Source organism: Phoca vitulina, unplaced genomic scaffold (genome assembly GCF_004348235.1).
Source record: "Phoca vitulina isolate PV1807 unplaced genomic scaffold, GSC_HSeal_1.0 scaffold121, whole genome shotgun sequence".
Taxonomy (NCBI): Eukaryota; Metazoa; Chordata; class Mammalia; order Carnivora; family Phocidae; genus Phoca; species Phoca vitulina.
Window position 1 is genome coordinate 462,285 of NW_022589824.1, and position 23,748 is coordinate 486,032.

The window sequence follows — 23,748 nt, forward strand, 5'->3', positions numbered from 1 at the left end:
GCCCCAAATTCAGTGGCCTAGAGCAGAACAATCTTTTATTGTCCTGCGCAGGGTCAGGGGTCAGGAACTGGAAGCGGCTTGACCGCGCGGTCCTGCTCAGGGTCTCTGGGGCTTGCAGCCAGAACGAGGCAGGGGCTGCGTTGTTGCAAGGCTCGGCTGGGGCTGGGGGCCCGTGTCCGAGCCGGAGCGCTGGCCGGGCCGTGCGCCCGAGCAGGGCTGGCAGTGGCCCACCCACTGCCTGCGTGGCTGGAACCCTTCAGCCTGTTGGGTCTCTGACGCTCATCGCCTGCTCCAGTTTCCTGTTTCTTCTCAGGTCTGTTCGGATAGATTGGATTGCCAGGAAGTCATCCGATTCCTTGAGGAGGTTTTCCCATTTATGACCACAGTATCGGTGTGGACGTGGCAAATGTGTGGTTCTCCGCTCTTTAACGCTGAACGTTGTTTACGTCTCTCTTGTTTTTCCTTAGTCTTGTCAGAAGTTTATTTCATTGGTCTTTTTAAGAACTAGTTTTTGGTCTTACTAATTTTATACTTCCTGATTTAATTACCTAATTCACTAAGCTTTTCTCTTTATTAACTCCCTCTTCCTCCTTTTGGTTTCTTCCATTTGTTTTTTACCTTTTCGGGCATGATTTCCTTCCTTTTTGGCTAAATCCGGGCTTCCTTGGATTTGTGTGTTCCTCGTAGATATTCTGCTTCCTTCTGACCTCCAGGGCTGCTGTGCTGGCCTGGCAGTAAATGACCCGTTATTTCTCTCCGGGATCCCCTTAGCATCCAGGACTCACCCCTGCATGTTTCAAGGTGTTACCCACTTGCTCATTCATTCATTTCATGCAACGTACACTCTTCCCTTTTGCACTGGCTGTTTCATTGGATTCATCGGACGTAACGTGATGCTGTGGGTCTGCTCTAAGGTTCTAAGCCTGGCCCCCCTTCCTGCTTTCCCCTGCAGACAGCAGCACACGCTGCGGAGACAGGCCCTGGCACTCGGAGCGGCCACGGTGCAGGGCCCCAGACAGCTGCGGGACTGTCTTGTATCTGACTTTCCAATCCTGGCCCAGACAGACACCTGCTTGGAAGGGCCGCATGTAGAAATGAGCTCACAGACCAGTGGCAACACATTCCTCTGTTTGAAACTGCAAGGCCAAGTAACAGAGGCTGGCTTAGGTCTGCGAGAGCAGAGTGGGTGGTGCCACTCCGGTGCCCACGGACCAGGACTCCCATCTGCCCGGAGGATGAAGCCCTTGACCACCATGGAGTCCTGCAGGAGTGCGTTACAATTTTCCCAGTTTTACAGTCTCAACTCTGAACCTTAAAGGAGATGAATCTTGAACTGCTTCCTGTCTGCGTGGCTGCCTTCCATGTCCTTCTGGTTTTCCTCTTCAAGATTTCCTGGGGTGGCGGAGGGTGAGGTCCTCAGCGCCCGTGTCAACGGTCAGGAGCCTTTGAACAGGCTGAAGTTGTGGGTTTCAGAAACGTGGCCGATGGTGGGCGCCTCCTCAGTGAACCCTCCACGGAGGGGCTCCGTGACCCTGAATTAGATGCAGCCCCGGTCGGGGCCAGGACTCAGGAAGCTGGTCTCCAACACCAAGCATTTCAATCACACCAAGGCTATTTTTATTTCCTGAGAGAAAAATCTTATTTTTATTTATTTATTTTCTTGGAAAGTTCCCGTTGTTTAGAAAGGGGGAAAAAAAACCCAACTTCTTTGTATTGGGCTAAACCCAATTCCTGCCCATTTCTTTGACACCTGTGCTCCAGAATTAACCATGATTATTGCATTCCTTTAAAAATAAGTCCCAGCACTATGCTGACCGCTATCTGAGTCATATTCTTACCTTAGGAAATGGTTCCCTTTTCTGGACTCTTCCACCGATGTAGGAACTGTGTGATCCACACAGTCTTAGCGGGCCTCCCCGGAACACTGACGTGGAAGAGGGTGACCGCGGCAGGAGCCTGGGAGGCCTCCCTCAGGACAGCAGGCCACCCGTCTGAGAAGGCCAGCTTCAGATCGGCCACTCCAGATGCCTCAACACCTGCTTGGGAATAGATTTTAGCTCAGACAGAAGGAAGTTTTCTATGTTAACATTTAAGCAGTTGAATTTCAGAGCTCGACGAATCTTAGGCTCATTAATCATTTCAACCTTCAGGATATCTGTAAAACAGAAAAACCTGTAATTGAAACCTTCTTTAGAAATTGTTTGAAACATTTGAGATAACTGGAGATACACACGCATTCTGAGAGAAAACAGCTACCCCTGTATGCTATATCCAGTCCTCCAGACGTGACCGTAGTCAGCATCACAACCAGGGCCTGACACGGATTCAGTCAAGACCCAGGACGGTCTGCCCCACAGGACCCTTCGGTGTTGTCCTTTTAGAGCATAATCTGTTAGTGGCCCCAAACAACCGCTAATCTGCTCTCCATTTATATAATTTTCATTTAAGAAAATTATATAGATGGAATCAAAGTGTGCGACCTTTTCTCACTCGGCATGCTCCCTGAGACCCGCAAGCTGCTGCATCCCTTGTTCCACAGAGTGTGTTCCACGGGCGGGCGCAGCCTGCTTACCCATTCCACCACCGCAGGACTTCTGGGGGTGTCTAGTTTGGGGCTATGACTAAGAGAGCCGCAGTACACATAGTATACAGTGACTGGGACGGGGCTGCTTTTATCTTTTTATTATGGAAATTAAAAAGTTGGTATGAGAGCAGATGCTGCAGACGCCCCAGTGGTAATAAACAACGGGAGCCCAGGGGAGGCAGGAGGGGCAGCCAGGGGGCAGAGGGGACCCGGGGGAGGCCATGACCTGGAGGTCAGGCACTAAGTGGGGAGGATGGGCCATGCCCAGGGCCCCCATGGCTCAGGAGGAGGAGGTTGCTGGTTACCCCGACAAGCCTTTGGGTAAAGTGATGGCGGGAAGGCCACCTAGAGCCGGTTCAGGAGCAAGCAGCATGATGGAAATGTGGAACAGGACAGCCACCTGGAACAAAGTTCAATGGAGTGACCCCATGAGCCAGCGACTCCGCTCCTAGGTGTATACGCAAGAGAACCGAAAACACGTCCACACAGAACTTGTAACAAATGTTCACAGAAGCATTTTTCGTGATAGCCAAAAAGTGGGAACTGCCCAAATGCCCATGAGTGGAGGAATGGATGAACAAAACAGGGTCCATCCATACAATGGAATGTCTCAGTCTCAAAAAGGAGCAAAACTGATATAGGCTACAACAGGAATGAACCTCAAAAAAATGACACAGAGTGAGAGAAGCCAGACACAAAGTGCACGTGCTGTGTGGTCCCATTTATATGCAATGTCCAGAAGAGGCAAATCTGTAGAGACGGGGATCAGTGGTTGGCAGGGGCTGGGACAGGGGTGATGGGGCATGACAGCAATGGCGATGAAGTGCTCTAGAATTATCGGGGATGGTTGTACAATACTGTGAATAGGACAAAAACAGTGATCTGCACACTTTAAAAGTGAACTTGCTGATACATGAATTACATCTCAATTTCTGAAAAGTACACAGCAAAAGTACTGGACACACTGAGAACTCTTTGAGGCAGTTTTGCTGCAAAGGGGAGTAAAGAAATAGGGGGGTGTGACCTTGGGGAGGGGGTTAAGATGGAAGGACTCACAGTATGTTGATGGGCTGGCCCTAGTGAAGGGAAATGATGATGGGGTGGGAGAGGGGACGGGCAGGATCCTGTCTGTGGGAGCAGGGACAGTCTCAGGGAGGGGGCAGATCTGTGGGTGCAGACACTGGGGAGGGGGGTCCCTGCCAGCTGCTTCCATTTGCTCTGGAAGCAGGTAGCCAGGTCCTGGACTGGGAGGCAGGACAGGGCAGGGTGGGGCTGAGGACAGAGGAGGAGGAAGTCCACCATAGGAGTGAGGGAGTGGACCCACCCGAGGCTTGTGTTCAGGATGGAAAGAGACTGGGCACTTCGGCCGGGCTCCTCCAGCCCAGATGAAGGGAACAGGACTGGAGGTGTGAGTGGTGAGGGGGTGTCAGGTCGAAGGTTTGAGCTGCAAGGATGGGGTAGGGTGTGGGGGGCCGCAGCTGTTGGCACTGGGGAGCCCTAGGTGGGACCTAGGTGGGCTGGTGGGAGAGGCACTGAGGCGGTGGCCCCAGAGGCTGTGAAGGGCAGAGCACAGATGCAGGAATGACCCCGAGCAAACGTTGTAGGGAAGGTAGGGAGGATGGGGAGTGGGAGGGATGTCCACATGGGGGGATTCAGGAAGGACAGGATCCCGCCGTGGGTACCCACCCACCTCCAGGCCAGTAGATCAGGAAACTCAGACCCCACTGGTGAGGAAGCAGGTCCTCAGGGGCAGAGGCTCTTGGACATTTACTGAGGAAGCTGCCCAGGTGCCCTCCCAAGCATGCCACAGGCGTGGGTCCTCACAGGTCCACCAGGCCAGGACTCAGCACTCCTGTTCCTCAGGTAAGGAAGCCTGCAGGGTCAGAGAGCTGGCCCACGTCACACAGGGAGGAGACAGAAGCCATAAGTGAGCAGAGTGGCTCCCAGGTCCCAGGACCCGCAGGCCCCAGGGGAAGGAGGATGGCCGACATGGAAGGCAAGCCAAGTCGCGAGTCACAGCTGAGCTCGGGCTCTGAGAGCCATCGAGGATACAAGCCTCCCCTGGGTGTTCTCTTATGTAAACAGAGGAGCGGAGCCTGTCTACGGGAGCGTTTCTGGGGCTGCGTGCGGCGATGGTTCATTTTACGGGTGCCCACAGAGTCGGTCAAATAGTCACAGGTTGCTGGGAAAGTATTATTTATTGATTTATGGGGGGGCAAGAGCATGGGGGGAGGGGAGGAACAGAGGGGCAGAGGGAGAGGAGGGGACCCCTGCTGAGCACGGATCCCGAGGTGGGACACCCTCCCGCGACCCTGAGATCACGACCTGGGCGGGAACCAAGAGCTGGAGGCTTGACCGACTGAGCCCCCCAGGCGCCGGGTGGGTATTTTTATGAGATCAACATCTGCAGCAGTAGACTCGTCTGAGGCAGATGACCCTTCCTAACATGGGAACGGGACTGGAGGCGTGGGTGGGGAGGGGGTGTTGGAGGCCTGTCAGTCGAAGGGGAGGGGAACGTGCCCCCAGACTCAAGCGGCGGCAGCCGGAGCTCTTCCCCGGGTCTCGTCCTGTCGGACCAGCCTGCAGATTCCGGATTTGCCCGCCCGCACAACTGCTCACAGTCTCTCCCTCTCTGTGCACCTGTTGGTTCTGTTTCTCCGGAGAACCCCGACTAACACGAGTGCTAAGAGCGTGACAGCAAGTAAGACGTACCCGGGGTGGCAGTAGGGACATGGGCTGAGAAGGCAGAGGCCCCTGCGGCGACTCCGGACCTCCAGGAGGGGCTCCTGGCACGGGGCGGGGGAGGCGGCGCCACCTGGGGCTCTAGGGGCCTCTACGTTCTCGGTGAAGGAGGTCCTCAGGGTCACCGAGGTGGGCGGGGCACAGGGCGGGGCGCACTTGCCACAGGGGCGGGCCGGGGCCCGGGTTAGTCCCGCTCGCCGCGCCCCCACCGGGGGCCGACAGCGGGGACGGGTGACAAGGACAAGGGACGGACGGTCCCCACGAGTGTCACCAGCACCTCCCACGTCCCGCCGTCCCGCGGGCGGGGCTCGGGACCCCCCTACCGCTGGGCCTCTGCTAGCCCCGCGGAGGGAGAGCGCGGGCCCGCCGGCCGCTGGGTGGGGACCCCAGGACGAGTTCCCGCGGCTCGCCCGTCCCAGCAGAGCCGGGCTGGCGGGGCCGGGGCGCCGGCGGGGCCCCTCGGGGCCGGCCAGGCCGCCAGCTCGGCCACAGCCCGGCCCGGCTCCGCCCTACCTCCTGGCGTCCCGGGGGGCCCCAAGCCCGCCCCACCTCGGCCCGCGCCCCAGCGGTCGCTCACCTGAGCCAGCGGGGTCCGCCCGGAACCCTGGCCCGGCCGCGGCAGCGGCGGGCCCGGACGGCTTTCCCTGGCGCACCGAGACCCACACGGCCCGGGGCGGTGCGAGGCGGGAAACGCGAGCTCCGGGAGCTCCCGGCGGAAGTCCGGAGGGGCGCGCCAGAAGCGGGGGGAAGGGGCGGGGTCGGATATAGAGGGGCGGTCCCTTGGGGGCGTGGCCGTGTGGACGGAGCGGGGCCGACTCGGGGAGGGGCGGGGTCGCTCGGCCGCCAGGGGGCGCCGTGGGCGGCAGGAGGCGTGGCGCACCTGCGGCTCGCGGACTGCGCGCGCTCCGAGGGCCAAGCGCCCCCTCGGTCTGGACCCCCTGCCGGCCTCTAAGGGGGGGCCCCCACACCCCCACGCCGGCCTCCGGACCCTGAAGCTCCTGCTCCGCGGCCCTCGGCCCCCAGTCGTCCCGCCGGGTCCCTCACGGGACCCCCACCGCCGCCGGCCTCGCCCGCCGCGCTCCGGCCCGGAAGCCAGACTCCCGCCGCAGTGTGACGGGTGTCCACGCCGCCATGCCCTCTCTAGGGGACCTGGTGCGCGACTGGCACCGGGGCGTGCAGGCTGTGGCGCGCGGGGACTGGGGCTGCGCCCTCCGCCTCTTCTCGGGCGACCCCGAGCCGCCCGCCAGGATGTGCTTCAACGTGGGCTGCGTGCACCTGCTGGCCGGGGACCCGGAGGCCGCGCTGCGGGTGAGCCAGGGGCCCGACAGCCCGGCGCCCAGGGTTGGTCGCAGAGACCCCACCCCTTGGGAGGGCTGTTCTCTGACCCTGGGGAATCTTACCGTGCGATAAAGACCCAGCTGCAGGGGTGAGCCCGGGGTCCCCGTCCTTCTTCCGGATGGTCATCTGGGGATGTCCCCCCAGTGTTCTGCCTCAGTGAACACCGAAGGCAGGTGGGAGCTGTGTGGTCGAGGGACCCCACCCTGAACTCAGTCAGGGCATGATGCGGGGGCGGCCTCCCTCGCCCTCTCCTCGAGGTGATGACCATGTGCCAGACTCTGTGGTCACAGGGAAGGACTGGGGTGCTGCTGGCTCAGGTGCTCATCGTGGTAATACCTAGAAATAGGCTGGACGCTGGATCCTGCTTGCAAGGGGCTTGCCTGTCCCCCAAGGTGTGGAGTTTAGAGCGGGGACTTCATCAGACAGCTGTGGCGATGGGAAGATGAGGTCTGTCTTGTTGGTACCCAGACCCCAGATCTAAGTACTCATCTTTTTCCCAATCTGTTCCCCAAAACAGAACCAAGAGCTCAAGAGTGCACACCGGCTAGCACACACAGCCCCTCTGCTGAGAGGGCAGCACAGAACCACCCTCTGCCCTTTAAACACTTTGTGTTCTTTAAAGTGATGTATGTTCCCCAGGTGCATACAAAAATCCAGCAGCGCCCTACTCATTTCTCTGGTCCCCAAATCACCAACAGAAAGAACCAGGATCCTGCAGTTTTTGAGACAATCAGTGGCAGCTACCTGGAAAATGACACAAATGAAAAGAGAATTAGATGTAGGAGAGCATCAATGTCGATATCTTGTAAAACTTTACCACGGGAGTTGGGGGGGAGACTGGGCAAAGGGTACGAGGGATCTCCTCTGTCATTTCTTGCATCTGCATATGAATCTACAATTCTTAATAACAATTTCAGTTTTAAAGTGTTATCCAAGAAAGGGACTATAATCACCAGACACTAGGTAGCTCAGTCAATAGTAGATATAGGGCCAATCCATTGATCACTTATTCATAAACTGTGATTTAACTAGAGAAGGGACAGAGGTGGTGAGCAGGAGAATATGGTATTAAATTCTTTACCCCAAGAGAAGAGGGAGGACTGTCCAAAGTCAATAAAATTAAGTAATAATAGCATGGGCACATTAGTTGGAAATATGGAGATTTTTTAAAGCAGATGGAATGGCTATAATTATTAAAACTTTCTCTGAGGAGCAGGGCAGGGTGAGGAGGGGTGTAGGTAGGAAAGCAGTCTGTTGATAGGAACCCTATGTGACCTTGACTTGGCTGCTCTGTGTGGCAGGGTAGCAAACAAATGGATTTCTCTGGCACTGAGTGCCCCCCCCCCCACATCAATGTCTCCGTGTGTGCCTTCAACCTTAGGTCAATCCCAGTTCTGCAATAAGCCCCCCATTTGGCCAGATTTGTAAGACCATGATGCCCCTCCTATTACCCGTGTTTAACTGAAATCTCGTTAGGAATAGTCAACCTCGTTTGAGTGAAGTTTAGGGAAGAGCTGTACTTTACATACATACTAAGACTTTTGTGTTCTTGTTATTTCTAATACTTTTTTAAAGATTTTATTTATTTATTTGAGAGAGAGAGAGAGAGAGAGAGCACGAGCAGGGGTGATGAGACAGAGGAAGAGGGAGAAGCAGACTCCCCACTGAGCGGGGAGCCTGATGTGGGACTCGACCCCAGGACGCCTGGATCATGACCTGAGCCGAAGGCAGATGCTTAACCAACTGAGCCACCCAGGCGCCCGTCTTTCTGATTCTAATAGATAAGAAGTGTCATTTTGTATGAACTATCAGAAATAGGATTTTAAAAAGACAAAAATCTTGTATAATTCCATGCCCCAGAGGTAACTATTATTAATGTGCTGGAGTGTTCCCTTCTGTTGTTTCCCCTTGTCCTCATGGCAGACAATTGGTTTATGACAACACCTCGCTGTGCTCTTTGCATTTCGGGAGCTCAGGCTGATTCTGGTTGTGGCACCAAGGAAAACTGAATGGGGATGCAGGCACACAGGCATGAGCTCTGGAGGCCCCGACTGGTGCAGGAAACTTCCATCTGCAGGTGGCTGTCCTGGGGTCCAATGGAATTCCTTGGCCCCCTGCCACTGGTCATCTGCCTGGACTGTGTGACACAGGGGTGATAGAATTGCAGACCTTGGCGATCCATGGGCATTTTTGTCCCCAGGCATTTGACCAAGCAGTGACCAAGGACACCTGCATGGCTGTTGGCTTCTTCCAGCGAGGAGTGGCCAACTTCCAGCTGGAGAGGTGAGCACAGGGATGCCTTGTTTCTCCTCTGATGGCTCCTTTTCTCTGAAAGGTCCATTCTTATGCTCCCCTCTCCCCCTCTCTCCCCATGGGTCACCTCCTCTTGCCAACCCCCTCCTCTACAGCCCCAGGGAAGCCTGGAGAAGACACTGTGCTCATGCTGGAGCGGGACACAGGGCACAGCTACATGGGGAGACTTCTCTCTATGCCGAGGTTCACAGCGTGCTTTCATGGGCATCCCCTCCTTTGTTCCTCAGCACATTTTTGCTGTAGCAGGGATGGTGTGATTATACCCATTCTGCAGATGTGGAAACCGAGAGTAGGGCTGCAGTAATGGTGTGTCCCGGGACACAGAAGTGGTTGGGGTCCTCAATGCTCACCTGGGCGCTTTGCACTGTGGTCCTTCCCAGAGAAGGAAACATTCTGCAGGACAAGCTCATCTTCCCCCTATCTCACCTAGCCCCCAGGACAAGCCCCGCAGATGGCCCCATGCCAAGCAGGCAGACTCTGGGGGCAACCTCCTCCTCACATGGGTCCAGAAGACTGCCTGGGGGAGATAGGGATTCCAGTGGAGGCTCAGGAGCTTCCGGCAGGTCTCTGCAGAGGGAGGCCCGCAGGGGATGGGGGTCCTGAGAAGCAGGAGGGAAATGCTCAGGGCACTCTACACAGCCAGGGCTGGAAGAGGGCCTGGGGTGCAGACAGGGGCCCCAGGCAGGGGAGTGAGATTTCCAGAAGGCAGAGCTGGATGAGAGCTGACATCACCTCACACCCCAGGCGTGGTGCCCCCTCTACCTCCCACAGCCACGTCTGTATGTTGATCCCTTGACCCATTGGTTGGGACTTGAGTGCCTACCATGTGCTAGGACCTGGGTGGCCACCACTGCTCCCTAGCAGGTGTCCCTGGAGATGGGGGTGGGGGGAGGCTGGGGCAGGGCTTGGCCCCTTTCCCTACAGCCACTGAGAACACCCCCCCAACCCCCCACTGCCCACAGGTTCCGGGAGGCCCTGTCCGACTTCCGGCTGGCCCTGGCACAGCTAAGGGAGAACGCCACCATTGACTATACGCAGCTGGGCCTGCGGTTCAAGCTGAAGGCCTGGGAGGTGAGCTTGCACCAGACTTGTACGGGGAGCGGGCCTTCAAGAGGTGGGGCCAGCTGGGGGCCCTGGGGGTGCTGTCTGTGGGTGGATGGCCCGGGAGCCCCTTCAGGCCCCGTCCTCTGGGGCCCACTGTCTTGTTACTGTCACAGGTGGGGTCATGTTGACTGATATGCTCCCTCAGGCCTGAGACACCCCGCTACCCCTACTGACCACACTTTCACCCCAAGGAAGCTTAGGGACAGAAGAGGTGGGAGGCCACCAGGAGAAGGGCAGGGGAGGGTCAGAGTCAGCAGAGGGAGGCAGGTGGGGTCAGAAGGAATACAGCTTGGCTGTGAGCCCCCACCCTAGGCTCTCCGTGTGGCTGACACCAAGGGAGGGGAATCGAGAGGACACCCCCAGCACTCCCGGAAACATGCTGCCTGGAGCCTTCTCCAAGCAGCCTGTGTTGCAATCAACAAATCGTGGGAAAGTCCCACCGGGTGGGCTCCACAGCCCGCCTGGGTCCCCTGGCCCAGGGCACCCAACAGTGCAGGGTGGGGCATGGGGTGTTGGCCTGGCAGTGACCCCCACCCAGCCGTGTAGCAGCATCTCCAGAGGGTGGCCAGCTGGCTCTGGGAGTGTGGGGTCACCTGGCAGGCCATGGGGACGGAGGGCCGCGGGAAGAACGGGTTGGTTTCTCTTGACATAGGGCCGAGCTGGGCAAGCACTTGCTGCCCCTGCAGCAGCCGAGGGGTCAGCGGGCGGTGTCGGCTCCCAGGAGCACCGGGGCAACTTCGCTTCTGCCCTCAGCACGTCCCGCTGGCGACAGCCTTAACCCGACCCAACCTGTCCGTCCAAACGTCTTTTCACACGGGGGTGGGCGTGAGGAAGGGGACAGGACAGAGGAAGGGGCTCCTTGGACAGCACCCCAGAGCAGGGCACTGAGCAGGGCAGCACACAGTCGAAGGGGCTGCAAAAGGGGTCAGGCCAGATGCAGAGTGGGGGTGAGGCAGGCGGAGAGGATGCTCCCGGAGCTCGGCAATCTGCCCCGATGTTCGGAGCAGAGAAGCGCCAGAGCGATGAACCGCTGCAGCTGGGGCGTCTGGAGAGTGAGGCCTGCCCGGCAGAGCCACTGAGCCAGGCAGGCTCCGCTTCAGGCTGGGCACCCAGAAGGGCCCTCGGGCGCTGTGCCTGAGGCGCGACGGGGCCAGGGGCGGGGCGGGGGCGGGGCCAGGAGAGGCGTCAGGGGTGGGGCTGGAGGCGGGGCCAGGAGAGGCGTCAGAGGCGGGGCTAGGAGAGGGCCTGAGGGTGGAGCCAGGAGGGGGGTCAGAGAAGGGACTGGAGGTGGGGCAGGAGAGGGTCAGAGAAGGGACTGGAGGTGAGGCCAGGATGCGGGCCGGGGGCGGAACTGGAGGCGGGGCCAGGAGATGGGACTGGCGGTGGGTCCAGGAGAGGGGTTGGAGGCGGGGCCAGGAGAGGGGGTCAGGGGCGGGACTGGGGGCGGGGCCAGGAGATGGACTGGAGGCGGGGCCAGGAGAGTGGTCCGGGAAGGTACTGGAGGTGGGGCCAGGAGAGGTGCCAGGGGCGGGACTGGAGGCGGGGCCAGGAGAGGGACCTGGTGCGGGCCTGGGGTGGAATCGGATAAGAGGCAGGGGAGGGGTGGGGAGCAGAGGGGGAAGTTGAGGACTGAAGGGCTGCTCTGGGGGTGGGACCAGGGGTGAGGCCAGAGGAGGGGAGATAAGTGAGGGAGTAGGCTGTCATCTCCCACCTCGCTCCCAGGTGCTCTTCAACGTGGGGGCGGCACAGTGCCGGCTGGGACTCTGGGCTGAGGCCACCCACAGCCTAGAGGAGGCCCTCTCGAAGGGGCCGGAAGGGGCCGACGACCTGCACTCCGCCCTGGACCAACTGCAGGTGAGGGGGGGGGCAGGTGGAGAGCAGGCCGGCCCCATCCCCCGGGCGCTGTTGGGCCCATAGCCCACAGTCCAGGCCCCCCAAGACCAACTCTGTGAGATGAAGAAATTTCTAGAGGGAGGTGGCCGGTGTGCCCTGGTGTGGGGGCTGGGGAAGGACTTCCCAGGGCCTGTGAGAAGTGGGCGGAGGGTCCCTGAGGCCACAGCCCTGGTCAGATGCTCAGGTCTGCGTTGGCCGGACCCCCTCCAGAAACAGGCCCCCCTGCAGCCTCGGCAGGTCCCCAGAGGTGAGGTCTTCCGGCCCCACAGGCGGCAGCTGGAGCATCTGGAACCAGTGGATTTCCTAGGCAAGGCCAAGGTAAGGGGACAGCGGCTCACGTCCTGCGGCCGCGGGGCTCGGGGGGCCAGCAGCAGCCCGCAGGTGCTGAGCTCACAGGGGCACCTGTTGTTAGAAAGGCTTCCGTAGGTGGGTGGAGAGTGGGCACAAGGCCACCCCCAAACTGCAGAGTGCCTGAGCTTCCTGGGTCAGGGCCAGTGTCTTCAAGTGGAGTTCACAGATCCTGGGCTCTTGGAACCAGGAGGCAGAACCCACCGGAAGCTGGCTGCAGAGGAGGGGGCTCATGACTTTTTGGCAGGGATCCCCAAGGCGGTGCTGTCCCCAACTGCCTCTACCTCAGCCATGCTCTTCTGGCCTCAGCACCTCCCTGTATTTTTCTGTCTCTATGTCTCCCTGCATCTCTGCCCCAGAGAGTGAGATCCCAAGGAGGGCCGGGGTAGGCTGGCCTGGGCCACGCAGCATCACCAAAATCCCAGAACATTTGGGAGCAGGGGTGGAATGCAGAGAAGTAACTCCCCTGTGCACAAAGGAAAATTCGCTTGGGTTTCAAGCTGGTGGCCCTTGGGTTAACCCCAGCACCCACCGAGGTCACCGAGGGCCGGCACGCTGTGTGTGACCAGGTACGGGGCTGGTGAGGTCACATGCCCCAAACACCTCATCTTTGCAAACATCTGCTGGCAGGGGCCAGGTGGCTCTGAGCTGCATTAATCTGAATTTAGAGTTTGTTTATCACAGTATAAGACTTCTAAGAAATAAAAATATTTCAGAAGTTGTATTAAAAATAATTTAAAACTGTCGGGACGACTGGGTGGCTCAGTCGGTTAAGCGTCTGCCTTTGGCTCAGGTCGTGATCCCAGGGTCCTGGGATCGAGTCCCGCATCGGGCTCCCTGCTCCGTGGGGAGCCTGCTTCTCCCTCTGCCTCTGTCTCTCTCTCTCTCTCTGTCTCTCATGAATAAATAAATAAAATCTTTAAAAAAAAAAAATTTAAAACTGTCAACACAGATGTTTTCCTTTATCAGACATATTGTTCCTACCTTCTAGCCCCCACCCGGCAGACGGGACACTCAGGAGTGTGGGGTGGGCAGCAGAGGCTGGGAGCGGACATCACAGGGCCCCTGACTCTGCTGTCCCCTGCTGTCCCTCACCAGGTGGTAGCCTCTGCCATCCCCGAAGACCAGCACGAGGGCACCCAGCCTCAGCAGCCCCAGGTGGGTAGGTAGCCTTCCAGCCAGCCCAGACTTCTGTGATTTTGCAGGCCTGAGCATTTCAGACCTTTTTACTGTGAAGGGAGGAAAATGCTCTGAACCCTCCCTCGGGGCTCCCCAGCCTTGCTCTGATCTGAACTTGGGAATGGCAGGCCTATTCTGTGTGAGAGTCTTGCCTGGGGTAGCAGGGCGCAGGGGCAATGCTGGGCCTCCCTGCCCTGACACTCACCCACAGGGATCTGCCTCCTGACAGATGTCATTCTGTACCCATAGGTTCGGGATGCCGATGGTGAAGGCAGACCTGGAGCCGCCCCACGGTAGGAAGGAGTGGGTCTCCCCTTTGCATGCTGGTTTCTCCTCTTGGGGCAGAGGCCCTGGTGTGAGGCCTGCATTGCAGCCCCTGAGGCCAGGGAAGAGGTGTCTAGCCTCTCTCAGCCCTGCCCATGCCCCCTTTGTCCAGATGCCCAGGGCTTACACTGTCCTGAGCCCATCCTGCTCGTGAGGAAGAGCCCTGTGCCCCCTTCTCATAGAAGCAGCACCCAAGCCTCAGTGGGCACCAGAGGGGAGTTGAGACTTCAGGTCGCCATGACTCCAAGTAGCACCGAGGCTCGGAGCCGAGGTGCCCAAGGAGGGAGCTGGCTGGGTTGTGGGCTGACGTAATTACTCCTCTGGCATTGCCAGACTGGACCTCACAGGTGGGGCTGTCCCAACTCGGGAGAGGGGTTGCTGCTCAAGGTTGCACAGGGTGTAGGGACATAGAGCAGTTCCCCGCCCGGGGCCGTGCTCTGCGCTGCCCCTCTTCTCCACACTTGGGGTTCCTCTCAGGCTGTGTTGGGGGGGGAACAAGTTGGGCAAGTCCTGGGTATGAGGGCTCCCCCCGCCCCCCAGGGCTGGAGACTCAGGCCCCTGCAGAACTGCCACCCCCTGTGGTCCCAGGATGCCCCTTGAGGCAGAAACAGAGGTTGGCTCTGGACAGGTGGTGCAGGTCATCTACGATGAGCAGGTGAGTGAGCCCGGGCCCAGGTCGGCAGTGGGGGGGGACAGGGGCCACAGTGCTGGGAGGACACCCCCCACCAGGCTGAGCATGGGGACCAGCAGCCACAGCCAAGCACTGTGAGGGTCTCAGGGCAGGGCAGGTGGCCTCATCGGCTTCCTCTGTCAGGGCACAGACAGGGCTGGATGCCAGGGTTGGGGAGCTTGCTGGTGCTCACGGGTGCATAGACTGGAGTCCGGTGGTCCTCCCCCCGCCGCTGGCCTGCAGCCTGGGCTTCTGTACCATTCATCCACCTAGCCTTCCTTCCTGGACACAGGCTTCTCCTAGGCAGGGACCCCCGGGAGGGTGTGGCTGGCCACCGCCCAGGGCCAGCGCCCGGAGAGGGGTCGTCCATGCGCAGAGAAGGTGGTTGAACTTAACATGCAGTTTATCCAAGGACTCGATAAGAAAACAGACAGTCTCTCCCCTTTCACTGATGTTCCATTAACTCAAGGTGAACAGACCTGTGCCCTGAAAAGCAATTGTTCTCTGTCATGACTGAGCTTCATTAAATCCCCGCAGGTTAAGGCTGCCTTTACTAGGTTCGTACATTGGGGGTTTAGGTCCTTGACCCTCCTGACATAATAGCAAACAGCTTCTGAAGGGCTTTAACCAGCTGGAAAATCTGATACAGTCCAAACACTTCATTTATGGTCAAACTTCCAGACCCCCCCTTGAAGCCAGAATCTGATTCAGGATGGTCTGGACCCCGGGGCCCCTCTGGGAGGTTCCGCTGCCCCTCTAGCACCTCCTACATGGGGTGAGGTCCAGCTGGCCCCTGGCCTGGGTCCTCAGCCTCCAGGGTCACCGGGGACCCCCAGCTGGAGCTCCCATCTCATAGTGCTTGGTGGTGGCGGTGGGGGGCATGACAGATTCTTCCCCACCGATGTAAGGCAGGCTGTGTGTGGTCTCCAGGCCCCTAGGGACCTGGTTCATGCCCTGAATACACCCCCACATGGGTTGTATTATGGCTTCCTGCTGATCAGCTGGCTCCCTGGCCATAAACCTCACCACTGGGTCTGCTGCGACAAGCCCCAGGCCAGGGAAAGCTGCCCCATCCTCAGGGCCCCCCTCCCTGGCCCCTGCTCCCAGCCTGCGGCTTTTCCTGCAGAGGCCCCGGCTTTTCCTGCAGAGGCCCCATGTGGAGCAAGTTGGCAAACAGGTTCCTCCAGGTAAGGACATCCTGAGCTGCAGGTGGTGGGCAGAGGCTCGTGGTGGTGGGAGTCCTGGGCAGGCGTCTGGGGGTGGGAGCGGCCTCTTTGCCCCCGAGGGAGGTGGCTGGCTACCTTGGGCCTCCCAGCGGGCGTGTGGTACCAACAGCTACTCTACCCCAAAATGTCCCAGTTTGGGGGTGGTGGCCATCTGAGTCCCTGCTCTGTCACCCTCCACAGGGCCGCTGGTGGCAGGGGCGCCAGACCCCAGCCCTTTGGAGGATCCCTCAGGTGCTGGGGTAAGAGGCACTGTCCTGCATGTCACCCCCACTCTTCAGGGATTGGGGGCCCTGAGGCCAGGCCCTGGGGACCCCAGCTGATAGAGCCTTCCAAGCCTGGAGCCCCAGCCCCTCCCCCCTCTTTGCTCGAAGGCCACCCCAGCCGGGCCCTGGGCATGCAGATGTGAGGCTTCATGACTGACCACTGCCTTTCTGCCCTGACCCAGGGAGTGGCCGTGGGGGACCCTGCGTCCTCGGTGACCGTCACGGTGCAGTGTGCCTTCACCCTGGCCCTGCAGGTCCCTAGAGGAGCTGACCTGTCCAGCCTACGGAGCCTGCTGAGCCAAGCCCTGCCTCGCCAGGCCCAGCGTGGGCAGCTCAGGTGAGCGGGCGGGAGGTGGGGCAGGACTGCAGAGGCCAGAGGGCAGCGCCCCGCCAGAAGCACCCCCTGCCCCCTCGACGCCACTCTGGGGAGTCTCTTTGCAGTTACCGAGACCCCAGCAACAAGGGGCGCTGGGTCCCCCTCTCCGGGGAGGAGGCACTGCAGAGGGCCTGGCGGGACGCGGCGGCCAGCCCGGGGGTCCTGCAGCTCCAGTGCCAGGTGAGCCTCAGGATTGCGTGGGTGTGGGTCTCAGTGTGGGGCACGGGGGACCCTGGGGCCCTTCTCCAGCCCTGCAGCCCCCCTTCCCGCCGTAGGGAGCAGGTGGCCGACCTGCCCTCTGCCAGGTGGTGGCCCAGCACAGCTACTCTGCCCGGGGGCCCGAGGACCTGGCCTTGCAGCGGGGGGACGTCGTGGACGTCCTGTGTGAAGGTCAGTGGGCTGCTGGGGCATGAGGGGCTTCTGTGAGCGGACCTTGCTTGGTGTGCTCTGAGGAACCCTGACTCCCCTTGCATGCAGTGGACCAGGCATGGCTGGAGGGTCACTGTGATGGCCGCATCGGCATTTTCCCCAAGTGCTTTGTGGTCCCAGCTGGACAGTACGTGTGAGGAGCCCGACACCCCCACCCAGAGCCCCGCCCAGCCCAAACCCAGTGAAGAAATCAGCCCTAAGACGTCCCGTGGCAAGGAGGATGTTAATAAAGCAGTCTTGCCCCGCGAAGGTGTGGTCTGTATTCTGGGCTTGTCCACTTGGAGGGCCTGGCGAAGGCCTCGAGGGTGGGGGTGGGGCTGCCACTCCAGGAGAAGCCTGGAGCCCGACACCAGGGGTCCAGCTGGGCCTCTGCCCAGCCTCCTCCTAGAGACCCCCAGGGCCCCACTGCCAGCATCTCCCAGGGGGCCATAGCCCCTCTTGCCTGGGCGGTCACTCCCACCTCCAGGCTGGACCGGGCCCCACGTCCCACGGCACCTAGGTCACACAGCCCTGGAGTGCTGCAGGGCCCAAGTCACCCGCCCCCCTGGGAAGCCTGGTGGAGAAGGGGACCCAGGGGGGCCGGGATGGGGAGAACCACCCCGAGGGCCGAGTGGGGCCATCTGCCCATGGGGCCAGAGCCCTCAGGACAGGGAGCCCCGACAGGGCTCAGGAGCTCAGGAAGGCTCTGGCCGGTGCAGCCGTCCAGCCTGGGGCAGCCAGCTTAGCCCTGGGGCCACAGGAGGTGGACTGCCACAGCCCCAAGAGTAGCCAGGAGAGTCAGCACCGCAAAGACGACTCCAGCCGCCCAGATGCCATAGCTCTCCGCCCGCCACCGGGCGGGCACCTCGGCCGGGATCACGCCAGTCAGGTTCAGCATGTAGCCCAGTGTCCAGCCAATATCGGTGCCACCGGCCTGTGGGACACGCAGCCTGGTCAGGGCTGTGGGCAGCTGCTGCGGAGCCCCTGACCCCCCCTTGCCCCGGGCCAGATGGCCAGGCCCTGGGAGGTGGTCACCTGTTTGTGGAACTCGATGTTGGGCCAGGTCTCCTCCCTGAACCCGTAGCCCTCGAGCAGCAGTGTGAGTATATACAGGCCCGAGGCACAGCGGTCCTGCCCTGGCGAGCTCGCCTCCACCTGGGGGCCGGGAGGTGAGGAGGAGGTGACGCCCGCTCTCCCGGCCCACCGGAGGCTGCTCCCACCCACGGATGCGGCCCTGGGCCCCCTGCCTGGAGCGGGATGGCCAAGGGGCTGTCTTCCCTTCCGTCGGCAGCCCCCCAGCCCTGCTGGCCACACGGCCCAGGATGCGGGCCCCCCAAGTGCCTGCTTGCTGCAGCCCAGAGAGCTGGGGTGGCTCTGGTGGGGACAGGTGGCCCCAGGATCCACACACCTGCTTCCAGGGTCTCCGGCAGAACTCCCAGATAGTGGCGTTGACGGTGGTCAGCGGCTGCTTGGAGGTGAGGTTCAGGAAGTGGAAGGTGTAGTAGAAGTTGGAGAAGGCCTGGGGCGGGGAAGTAAGATGGGCGTGCCTGCACTGGGGCGATGCCCAGGTGGGCCCGGATCAGAGTAGCCCCAGCACGGACCAGGCAAAGCCCCCCCCCACACACACACACGGGGACCCAGAGTCCCCAAGACCCCACCTGTCCAGGGCTCATCCGGGGCCCACCTGGCATCAGGCCCTTGGGGCTCCAGGAGGAGGCTGGGCCCCTGGGGAGGACAGTGCAGAGTGCTCACATAGAACCGGCCCCGCACGGGGGGCTGGTAGACCCCGTCGAAGGCACAGTGTCCTCGGCCCTCGCAGCTGGAGAAGTTGAAGAGGCCCCGGATGGCGGAGACGCAGGCCCCAGGGTTCCCTGTTCCTTCCACCGTGAGGGTCCGGGCCAGGTCTGGAGGGGGTGTGCTGTGGACACAGGGTGACTCATACAGGGCGGCCGGGGACAGCGTGGTCCAGTAGCCACTGTGGTAACAAGGGTGACGGACCAGGGGGCCGGGGCTGCTCTGCAAGAGGACAGGGAGGTGGCCTTGAGCCCAGCAGAGGGCCACAGGCCGTCCCCCTTCACCTGGGCCTCCTCTGGGGGCGAGCCAACCTCCACCAGCCGAGCCAGGAGTCTGGTCAGCATCTGGTCACGCCCGAAACAGAGGTAGCTGTGGGTGTAGACCCTGTGCTCAGAGCCGTAGAGGCGGAAGGTGGCCTGAGTGCTCTTGTCCAGTATGGGGCCTCCAGGCACAAAGGTGATCTGGGTGGAGGCTCCACCCATGTCCAGGGCACCCACCAGGGTCCCCTCCAGAGGCCGGATCCATTCTCCAGAGAAGGAGTACTGAGGACAGACAGGCGGCACTGAGTCCTGGAACCAGCCACATGGACCCACAGCCCCCGGTCATCCAACCCCCACCCAGGGGCTGCCCGTGGCACCTTGATCAGCGTGCCCAGCACGTAGTTGATGGTAATCCAGCCTAAGGCACCTTCAGCCTGCCCAGCCAGGAGCTCAGCACCCCAAAAGTCCAGGGGAGCCTGGCCCAGGACCCGGCTGACTGCCGCAAAGATGTCTCCTGCCTGAGAGCTGTTCTTCTGGCTGGGCAGAAAGGACCAGCAGCCAAAGCTGGTAGGAAACCCACAGCAACCCCACCCTGCCCACCTGCCCAAGGCGTCCATGCCGCGGTTCTCACAACTGCTCCGCGCAGATGTGCCCCAAGCCCCAAGCCAGCCCACCTCACCTGAGCAGCCTCATGCCGGCCGTGGCCCCCAGGAACATGGGCGTTTCCTGATGTTGTGCCTCCGGGACCAGGGCCAGCGCCTCCTCCAGGCAGTCCTGCAGGCTCTCACCAGCTTGTGCAGGATTGGAGGCATAGGAGGAGATTCCAGGCCCTGAAACAGAGCACCCAGGACAAGGTTCCAGGCCCGAAGGCTGGCGGGGCTTGGATAGTGTCGCCCCAGGAAATATGTCCACGTCCTCACCACTGGGACCTTTGCGTGGGATCTTATTTGGAAAAAGGTTCTCTGCAGATGTAATTAAGGTAAGGATCTTAAGATGAGATCATCCTGGATTCCCGGGGCGGGCCCTACGTTCGATGGCCCATTTCCTTTAAGGGAGAAGAGAGGAGGGGTTGAGACACACGAGGAGGAAGAGGTTGGACTGATGGGACCACAAGCCCGGGAAGGCCGGGAGCCTCCAGAAGATGGAAGAGGCAGGCGGGACCGGGCAGGCGCTGTACCAGTTCTCTGCAGACGAACCTGGGCCCTGGTCCAGTGCCACACTGGTCGGCTGTGCCACCTTGCATCATTCATTCAACCTCTCCGAGCCACTTTTCCTTTAGGACCATTTGCTGATTTGCTAAAGGAAATCCCACCTCGCTCCCGCTGCGCCACCTCCCAAACCTCCACCCAGCCAGGGATCCCACCCTGACAGCCGTCCGCGGCAGTCGCGCCCGCCCACGTTGGCACACTGACCTTTCACCTGGCAGGCCAGGGCCTGGCTGACCACACCTGTGTTATTTTCCTTGTCTGCTGGCCACCGGTACACAAAGAGGGATGTGTGGGAGGACCCGGCGTCAAACACGATCCCAAACTGAGAGTGACAGCAGGGTCAGGAGGACAGGGGCCAGCACATCCTCAGCCCGCCCCCCCCCCCCGCCCCCCAGCTAGGGTCCGGGGGCGTACCTTGGTGTCTGCGGGCAGGAGGACACTGGTGGCCTCCACCAGGAGGAGAATGAGCGTGGTGAGGCCTAAGGCCGCTGCGGCCCCTAGCAGGGCCGTTAGGACCCGCTTCTTCCAGGTCAGCCCCATGAGGGCAGGGCAGGGCTGGCAGCTGCAGGGGGCAGTGGTGGGCACCCAGACTCCCTTTCTGCAGACACTGCTGCCCTGGAGAGTCACCCTGTCCTCCCTGGGGCTCAGCACACCCTGGCTGGGTCAGTGGGCAGGGCCACCATGCCATGGGAGCCAGGCCTGCCCAGGGTGTTGTGGGCATCGGAGGGGCCCGTGGGGCCAGGGCCCAGGAGGGCTCGTCTGGCAACAGCGCTAGCCCGAGACGCACAGTGCTGACGGCGACGGGGTCCCGAAGAGCCCCACCCTCATGCCGCGTCGGGAACCAGCTGTGCCCCACCATGCTATCCAGGCAGCCCTGCTCCCCGCACCCTCCCAGGAAAAGGAGCCCCAGCCCTGCAGGTCAGCTCCAGGCTGAGGTCGGGGGACCCAGGACCCTACCTCTGCTGCCGGCCTGCCTCCTCTCTGCGGCCCCCACCCCAGGCCTCTCCCAGGGCCGTGTTTCCTCTCTGGGAGCCCTGAGGTCAGGCCCGAGCCAGGTGGGGACAGGTGACCAGCTGGATATCTAGTTCCTGCCAGGCAGCCTCACGTGCACTCTAATGAGTGAGGTCAGCAGGGCCCCGAGAAGCATGTTTTCTTGACGAAAGGACCTGGAGGTCAGGCAGTTCTTAACAAAGACGTTGGTTTCTATTTGAAAACCCAACCTCTGGTTTCTCTAATCTGATTTTGAAACTTTTCGTTGGCTCCAGGCAGCCCCTGGGCATCTGGCCGAGGCTGAGCCAAGAATGCAATTTGCACAGGGCCCAGGTGCCCAGCTCAGTGGCCTCGGCCCCTGCAGGGCCTGCTCCAGGCCCCAAACACCCCCGAACCAGGCCGTGCACAGAGCACCGTCAGGAGTCTCGGCCCGGCTGGCGCCACCGCCCAAAGGAGACTGCTCTCTGCGATTCCTGTGATTTTGTATCGCACCGTGAACCTCACAAAAATGCAAACAAATGCAGGCAATTTCCCACTGAGTGATGACACAACTATCCCGCAGGGGGCATAGGACAGGCTGTACCCAGAGGATTGGGGACCTGTTTGAGCCAGTCAGTCCAGGCCCACAGGGGACCCAGCCTGTGCCCCCAACCAGCACCCAGGTCACAGGCAGGGCCCAGGGACACTGGAACCCCACCTCATAACCCCCCCCTCCAAGCAATATAGCATTCTGAGACCCCCCAGCCTGGGCCCCCAGTGGGTGGGCAAAAAGGATGGGCAGACTCTCCCACGGTCAGAACACTCCCTCCAGAACTGGTCAGCACCCCCAAGACCAGGACAGCCCCTCAAGACCAGGACAGCACCCCCCAGACCAGGACAGCCCCCCTTAGACCAGGACAGCCCCCCAGACCAGGACAGCCCGTCAAGACTAGGACAGCCCCCCAGACCAGGACAGCCCCTCAAGACCAGGACAGCAGCCCCCAGACCAGGACAACCCCCCTTAGACCAGGACAGCCCCCCCAGACCAGGACAGCACCCCCAGACCAGGACAGCCCCCCTTAGACCAGGACAGCCCCCCCAGACCAGGACAGCACCCCCAGACCAGGACAGCCCCCCTTAGACCAGGACAGCCCCCCCAGACCAGGACAGCCCCCCTCAGACTAGGAGAGGCCCCTCACCTGGGTGCTGGGTAGCCGGCTGCAACAAGGAGAAAGCTGGACTGCGGTCCCTCAGGCACCTGGCAGGTGCTCTCCTGCCTCTCCCTCAGCTAGTCACCACCCACCTCTGCCTGGACCTCACCAGGCAGGTGACAGAGCCTGGGAAAAGGATCCCCTGTGAGCTGGTACTGCCCACCCCTAGTTCACAGACTGGCCAACAGAGGTTTAGGAGGGTTGAGCTCAGGCCTCTGCCGGGGGGTCATCCCCCACTACCTAGGATCACACTCTGCCCACCCCACCACCACCCAGGGTCATCTCCTCACCTGCGGCCTGGGGTTGCCCCTGCCCCACCTGCCCCACTCAGTGACCGCCCAGGTGGGCCCCCACCCCTCCCTGGAGGCTAAGCAGACTTTGCCCTCCAACCCCACCCTCCCCCAGCGGGAAGCCAGGTGCCGGGCTCAGGTTCCGGGCAGGTCGGAGTCTGGTGACCCAGGCCTTGGCTCGAGCAAAGGCCGGAGGAGGCCCGACTAGCCTGTGGTCCAGGGAGGAGGGTGAGTTCAGCTCCTTAGTGCAGCTGTGTTTGGTTGTTTCGAGCGTACAATGAAATTGCCCCGTTTTTGTGCACATGTGTAAACTCACAGGAACACCCCCACAGTCAGAATCACCCTGCACCCCTCCTGTGCCCCCTGGGGTCGCGCCCTGCCCCCACCAGCTCCACCGCCAGTGGCCTCTGGGAGAAGGCTACGGGGATAGGTGGAGCCTGGCTTCCTCCACGCAGGGCGAAGGGCGAGGCCCAGCAGCCACCACAGACGCCCAGTCCCTCCCTGGGCCTGAGTCAGGCCGTCTAGACAGGCCGCAGTTTGCGTGGCCTGCCCCTGTCGAAGGCATCCGGGGACTTCCCGCTCGGGCTCCGAGGAGCCGCTGAGGACCTTGGTGCCCGACTCACCCAGGGACACACTGCTGAGCGCGTGGCCAAGTCATGTGTGACTGGATTCCAACCGCCTGTTTCTGGAGTGAGGTCCGGCTTCTCCGGCCTTTGATGTCATGATTTTTAATTTTAGCCGATCTGATGGGTGCACAGTGAAGCCACATTATGGTTTTAACTTGCACGCATGGCCGAGGTGCTGGACACCTTTCCACGCGCTGATTTGCACACATATATCCTCCCTGATGAAGTGTCACATTTTGCCCATTTTAAAATTGGATTGTTCAATTTCTTCCTGGTAAGTTTAGGGAGTTCTGTAGAAGCGGCGTTCAGGCAAACAGGCTGAGCGACCCCCTGGCGGAACACAGACAAGCCCATCAGGAGACCCACCTCAAAATGTCCAAAATATCTGCTGACCAATGGGCTACTTACAACCAGGCACAGTTACCAAACAAGTGAAAATCCCATACGTGGCCTACCTCCTTGGCCTCCCTCTTTAAAGACAGCCCTCAGCCACGGCCCCGTGGCACACAGGCTCTCCTCTTTGGTCCTGCCCACGGCCCCCTGGCCGTGGATTCAAGAAACTCTTATCTCTTTTGTTCTGCTCGAGTGAATTCTTTCCCCTCCACCGGAAGCTCCACTGGCT

General features: G+C 60.8%; 2 protein-coding genes across 6 annotated transcripts; one reads left to right on the top strand and one right to left on the bottom strand.

Moving 5' to 3' along the window:
* Nucleotides 1–6,222: 6,222 nt before the first annotated feature.
* Nucleotides 6,223–17,021, top strand: NOXA1 (NADPH oxidase activator 1). Of its 4 annotated transcripts, none has more exons than XM_032398897.1 (14): nt 6,223–6,634; nt 8,865–8,947; nt 9,940–10,048; nt 11,804–11,935; nt 12,185–12,292; nt 13,421–13,480; nt 13,751–13,794; nt 14,414–14,480; nt 15,622–15,682; nt 15,902–15,960; nt 16,167–16,321; nt 16,426–16,540; nt 16,636–16,750; nt 16,838–17,021. In XM_032398897.1, exons 1-14 carry the CDS (start codon nt 6,458–6,460, stop codon nt 16,924–16,926), a joined length of 1,374 nt encoding a protein of 457 aa, XP_032254788.1. In that variant the 5' UTR covers nt 6,223–6,457; the 3' UTR covers nt 16,927–17,021. The 4 variants fall into 4 exon arrangements, with proteins under 4 accessions (XP_032254788.1, XP_032254789.1, XP_032254786.1 ...); XM_032398898.1 differs by having other exon boundaries at nt 12,203–12,292; XM_032398895.1 differs by having other exon boundaries at nt 6,285–6,634; nt 14,366–14,480.
* A 293-nt stretch (nt 17,022–17,314) lies between these two features.
* On the bottom strand, nt 17,315–20,834 carry ENTPD8 (ectonucleoside triphosphate diphosphohydrolase 8). Of its 2 annotated transcripts, XM_032398899.1 has the most exons (9): nt 20,445–20,834; nt 20,235–20,352; nt 19,502–19,652; nt 19,200–19,359; nt 18,874–19,104; nt 18,521–18,784; nt 18,177–18,287; nt 17,804–17,923; nt 17,315–17,702 (listed from the first exon to the last, which is right to left on the bottom strand). In XM_032398899.1, exons 1-9 carry the CDS (start codon nt 20,568–20,570, stop codon nt 17,511–17,513), a joined length of 1,473 nt encoding a protein of 490 aa, XP_032254790.1. In that variant the 5' UTR covers nt 20,571–20,834; the 3' UTR covers nt 17,315–17,510. The 2 variants fall into 2 exon arrangements, with proteins under 2 accessions (XP_032254790.1, XP_032254791.1); XM_032398900.1 differs by lacking the exon at nt 18,177–18,287.
* Nucleotides 20,835–23,748: the final 2,914 nt, after the last annotated feature.

What these genes read in the sequence shown, in the direction of transcription:
- NOXA1 (XM_032398895.1), top strand. Translation starts at nt 6,458, where the DNA reads ATGCCCTCTCTAGGGGACCTGGTGCGCGACTGGCACCGGGGCGTGCAG. An exon ending in TCAAGCTGAAGGCCTGGGAG is followed by an intron (nt 10,049 to 11,803) that starts GTGAGCTTGCAC and finishes CCTCGCTCCCAG; the next exon opens with GTGCTCTTCAACGTGGGGGC. An exon ending in TCCTGCAGCTCCAGTGCCAG is followed by an intron (nt 16,541 to 16,635) that starts GTGAGCCTCAGG and finishes TTCCCGCCGTAG; the next exon opens with GGAGCAGGTGGCCGACCTGC.
- ENTPD8 (XM_032398899.1), bottom strand. Translation starts at nt 20,570, where the DNA reads ATGGGGCTGACCTGGAAGAAGCGGGTCCTAACGGCCCTGCTAGGGGCC. An exon ending in TGCTGGGCACGCTGATCAAG is followed by an intron (nt 19,105 to 19,199) that starts GTGCCACGGGCA and finishes GTCTGTCCTCAG; the next exon opens with TACTCCTTCTCTGGAGAATG. An exon ending in CCGTGCGGGGCCGGTTCTAT is followed by an intron (nt 18,288 to 18,520) that starts GTGAGCACTCTG and finishes TCCCCGCCCCAG; the next exon opens with GCCTTCTCCAACTTCTACTA.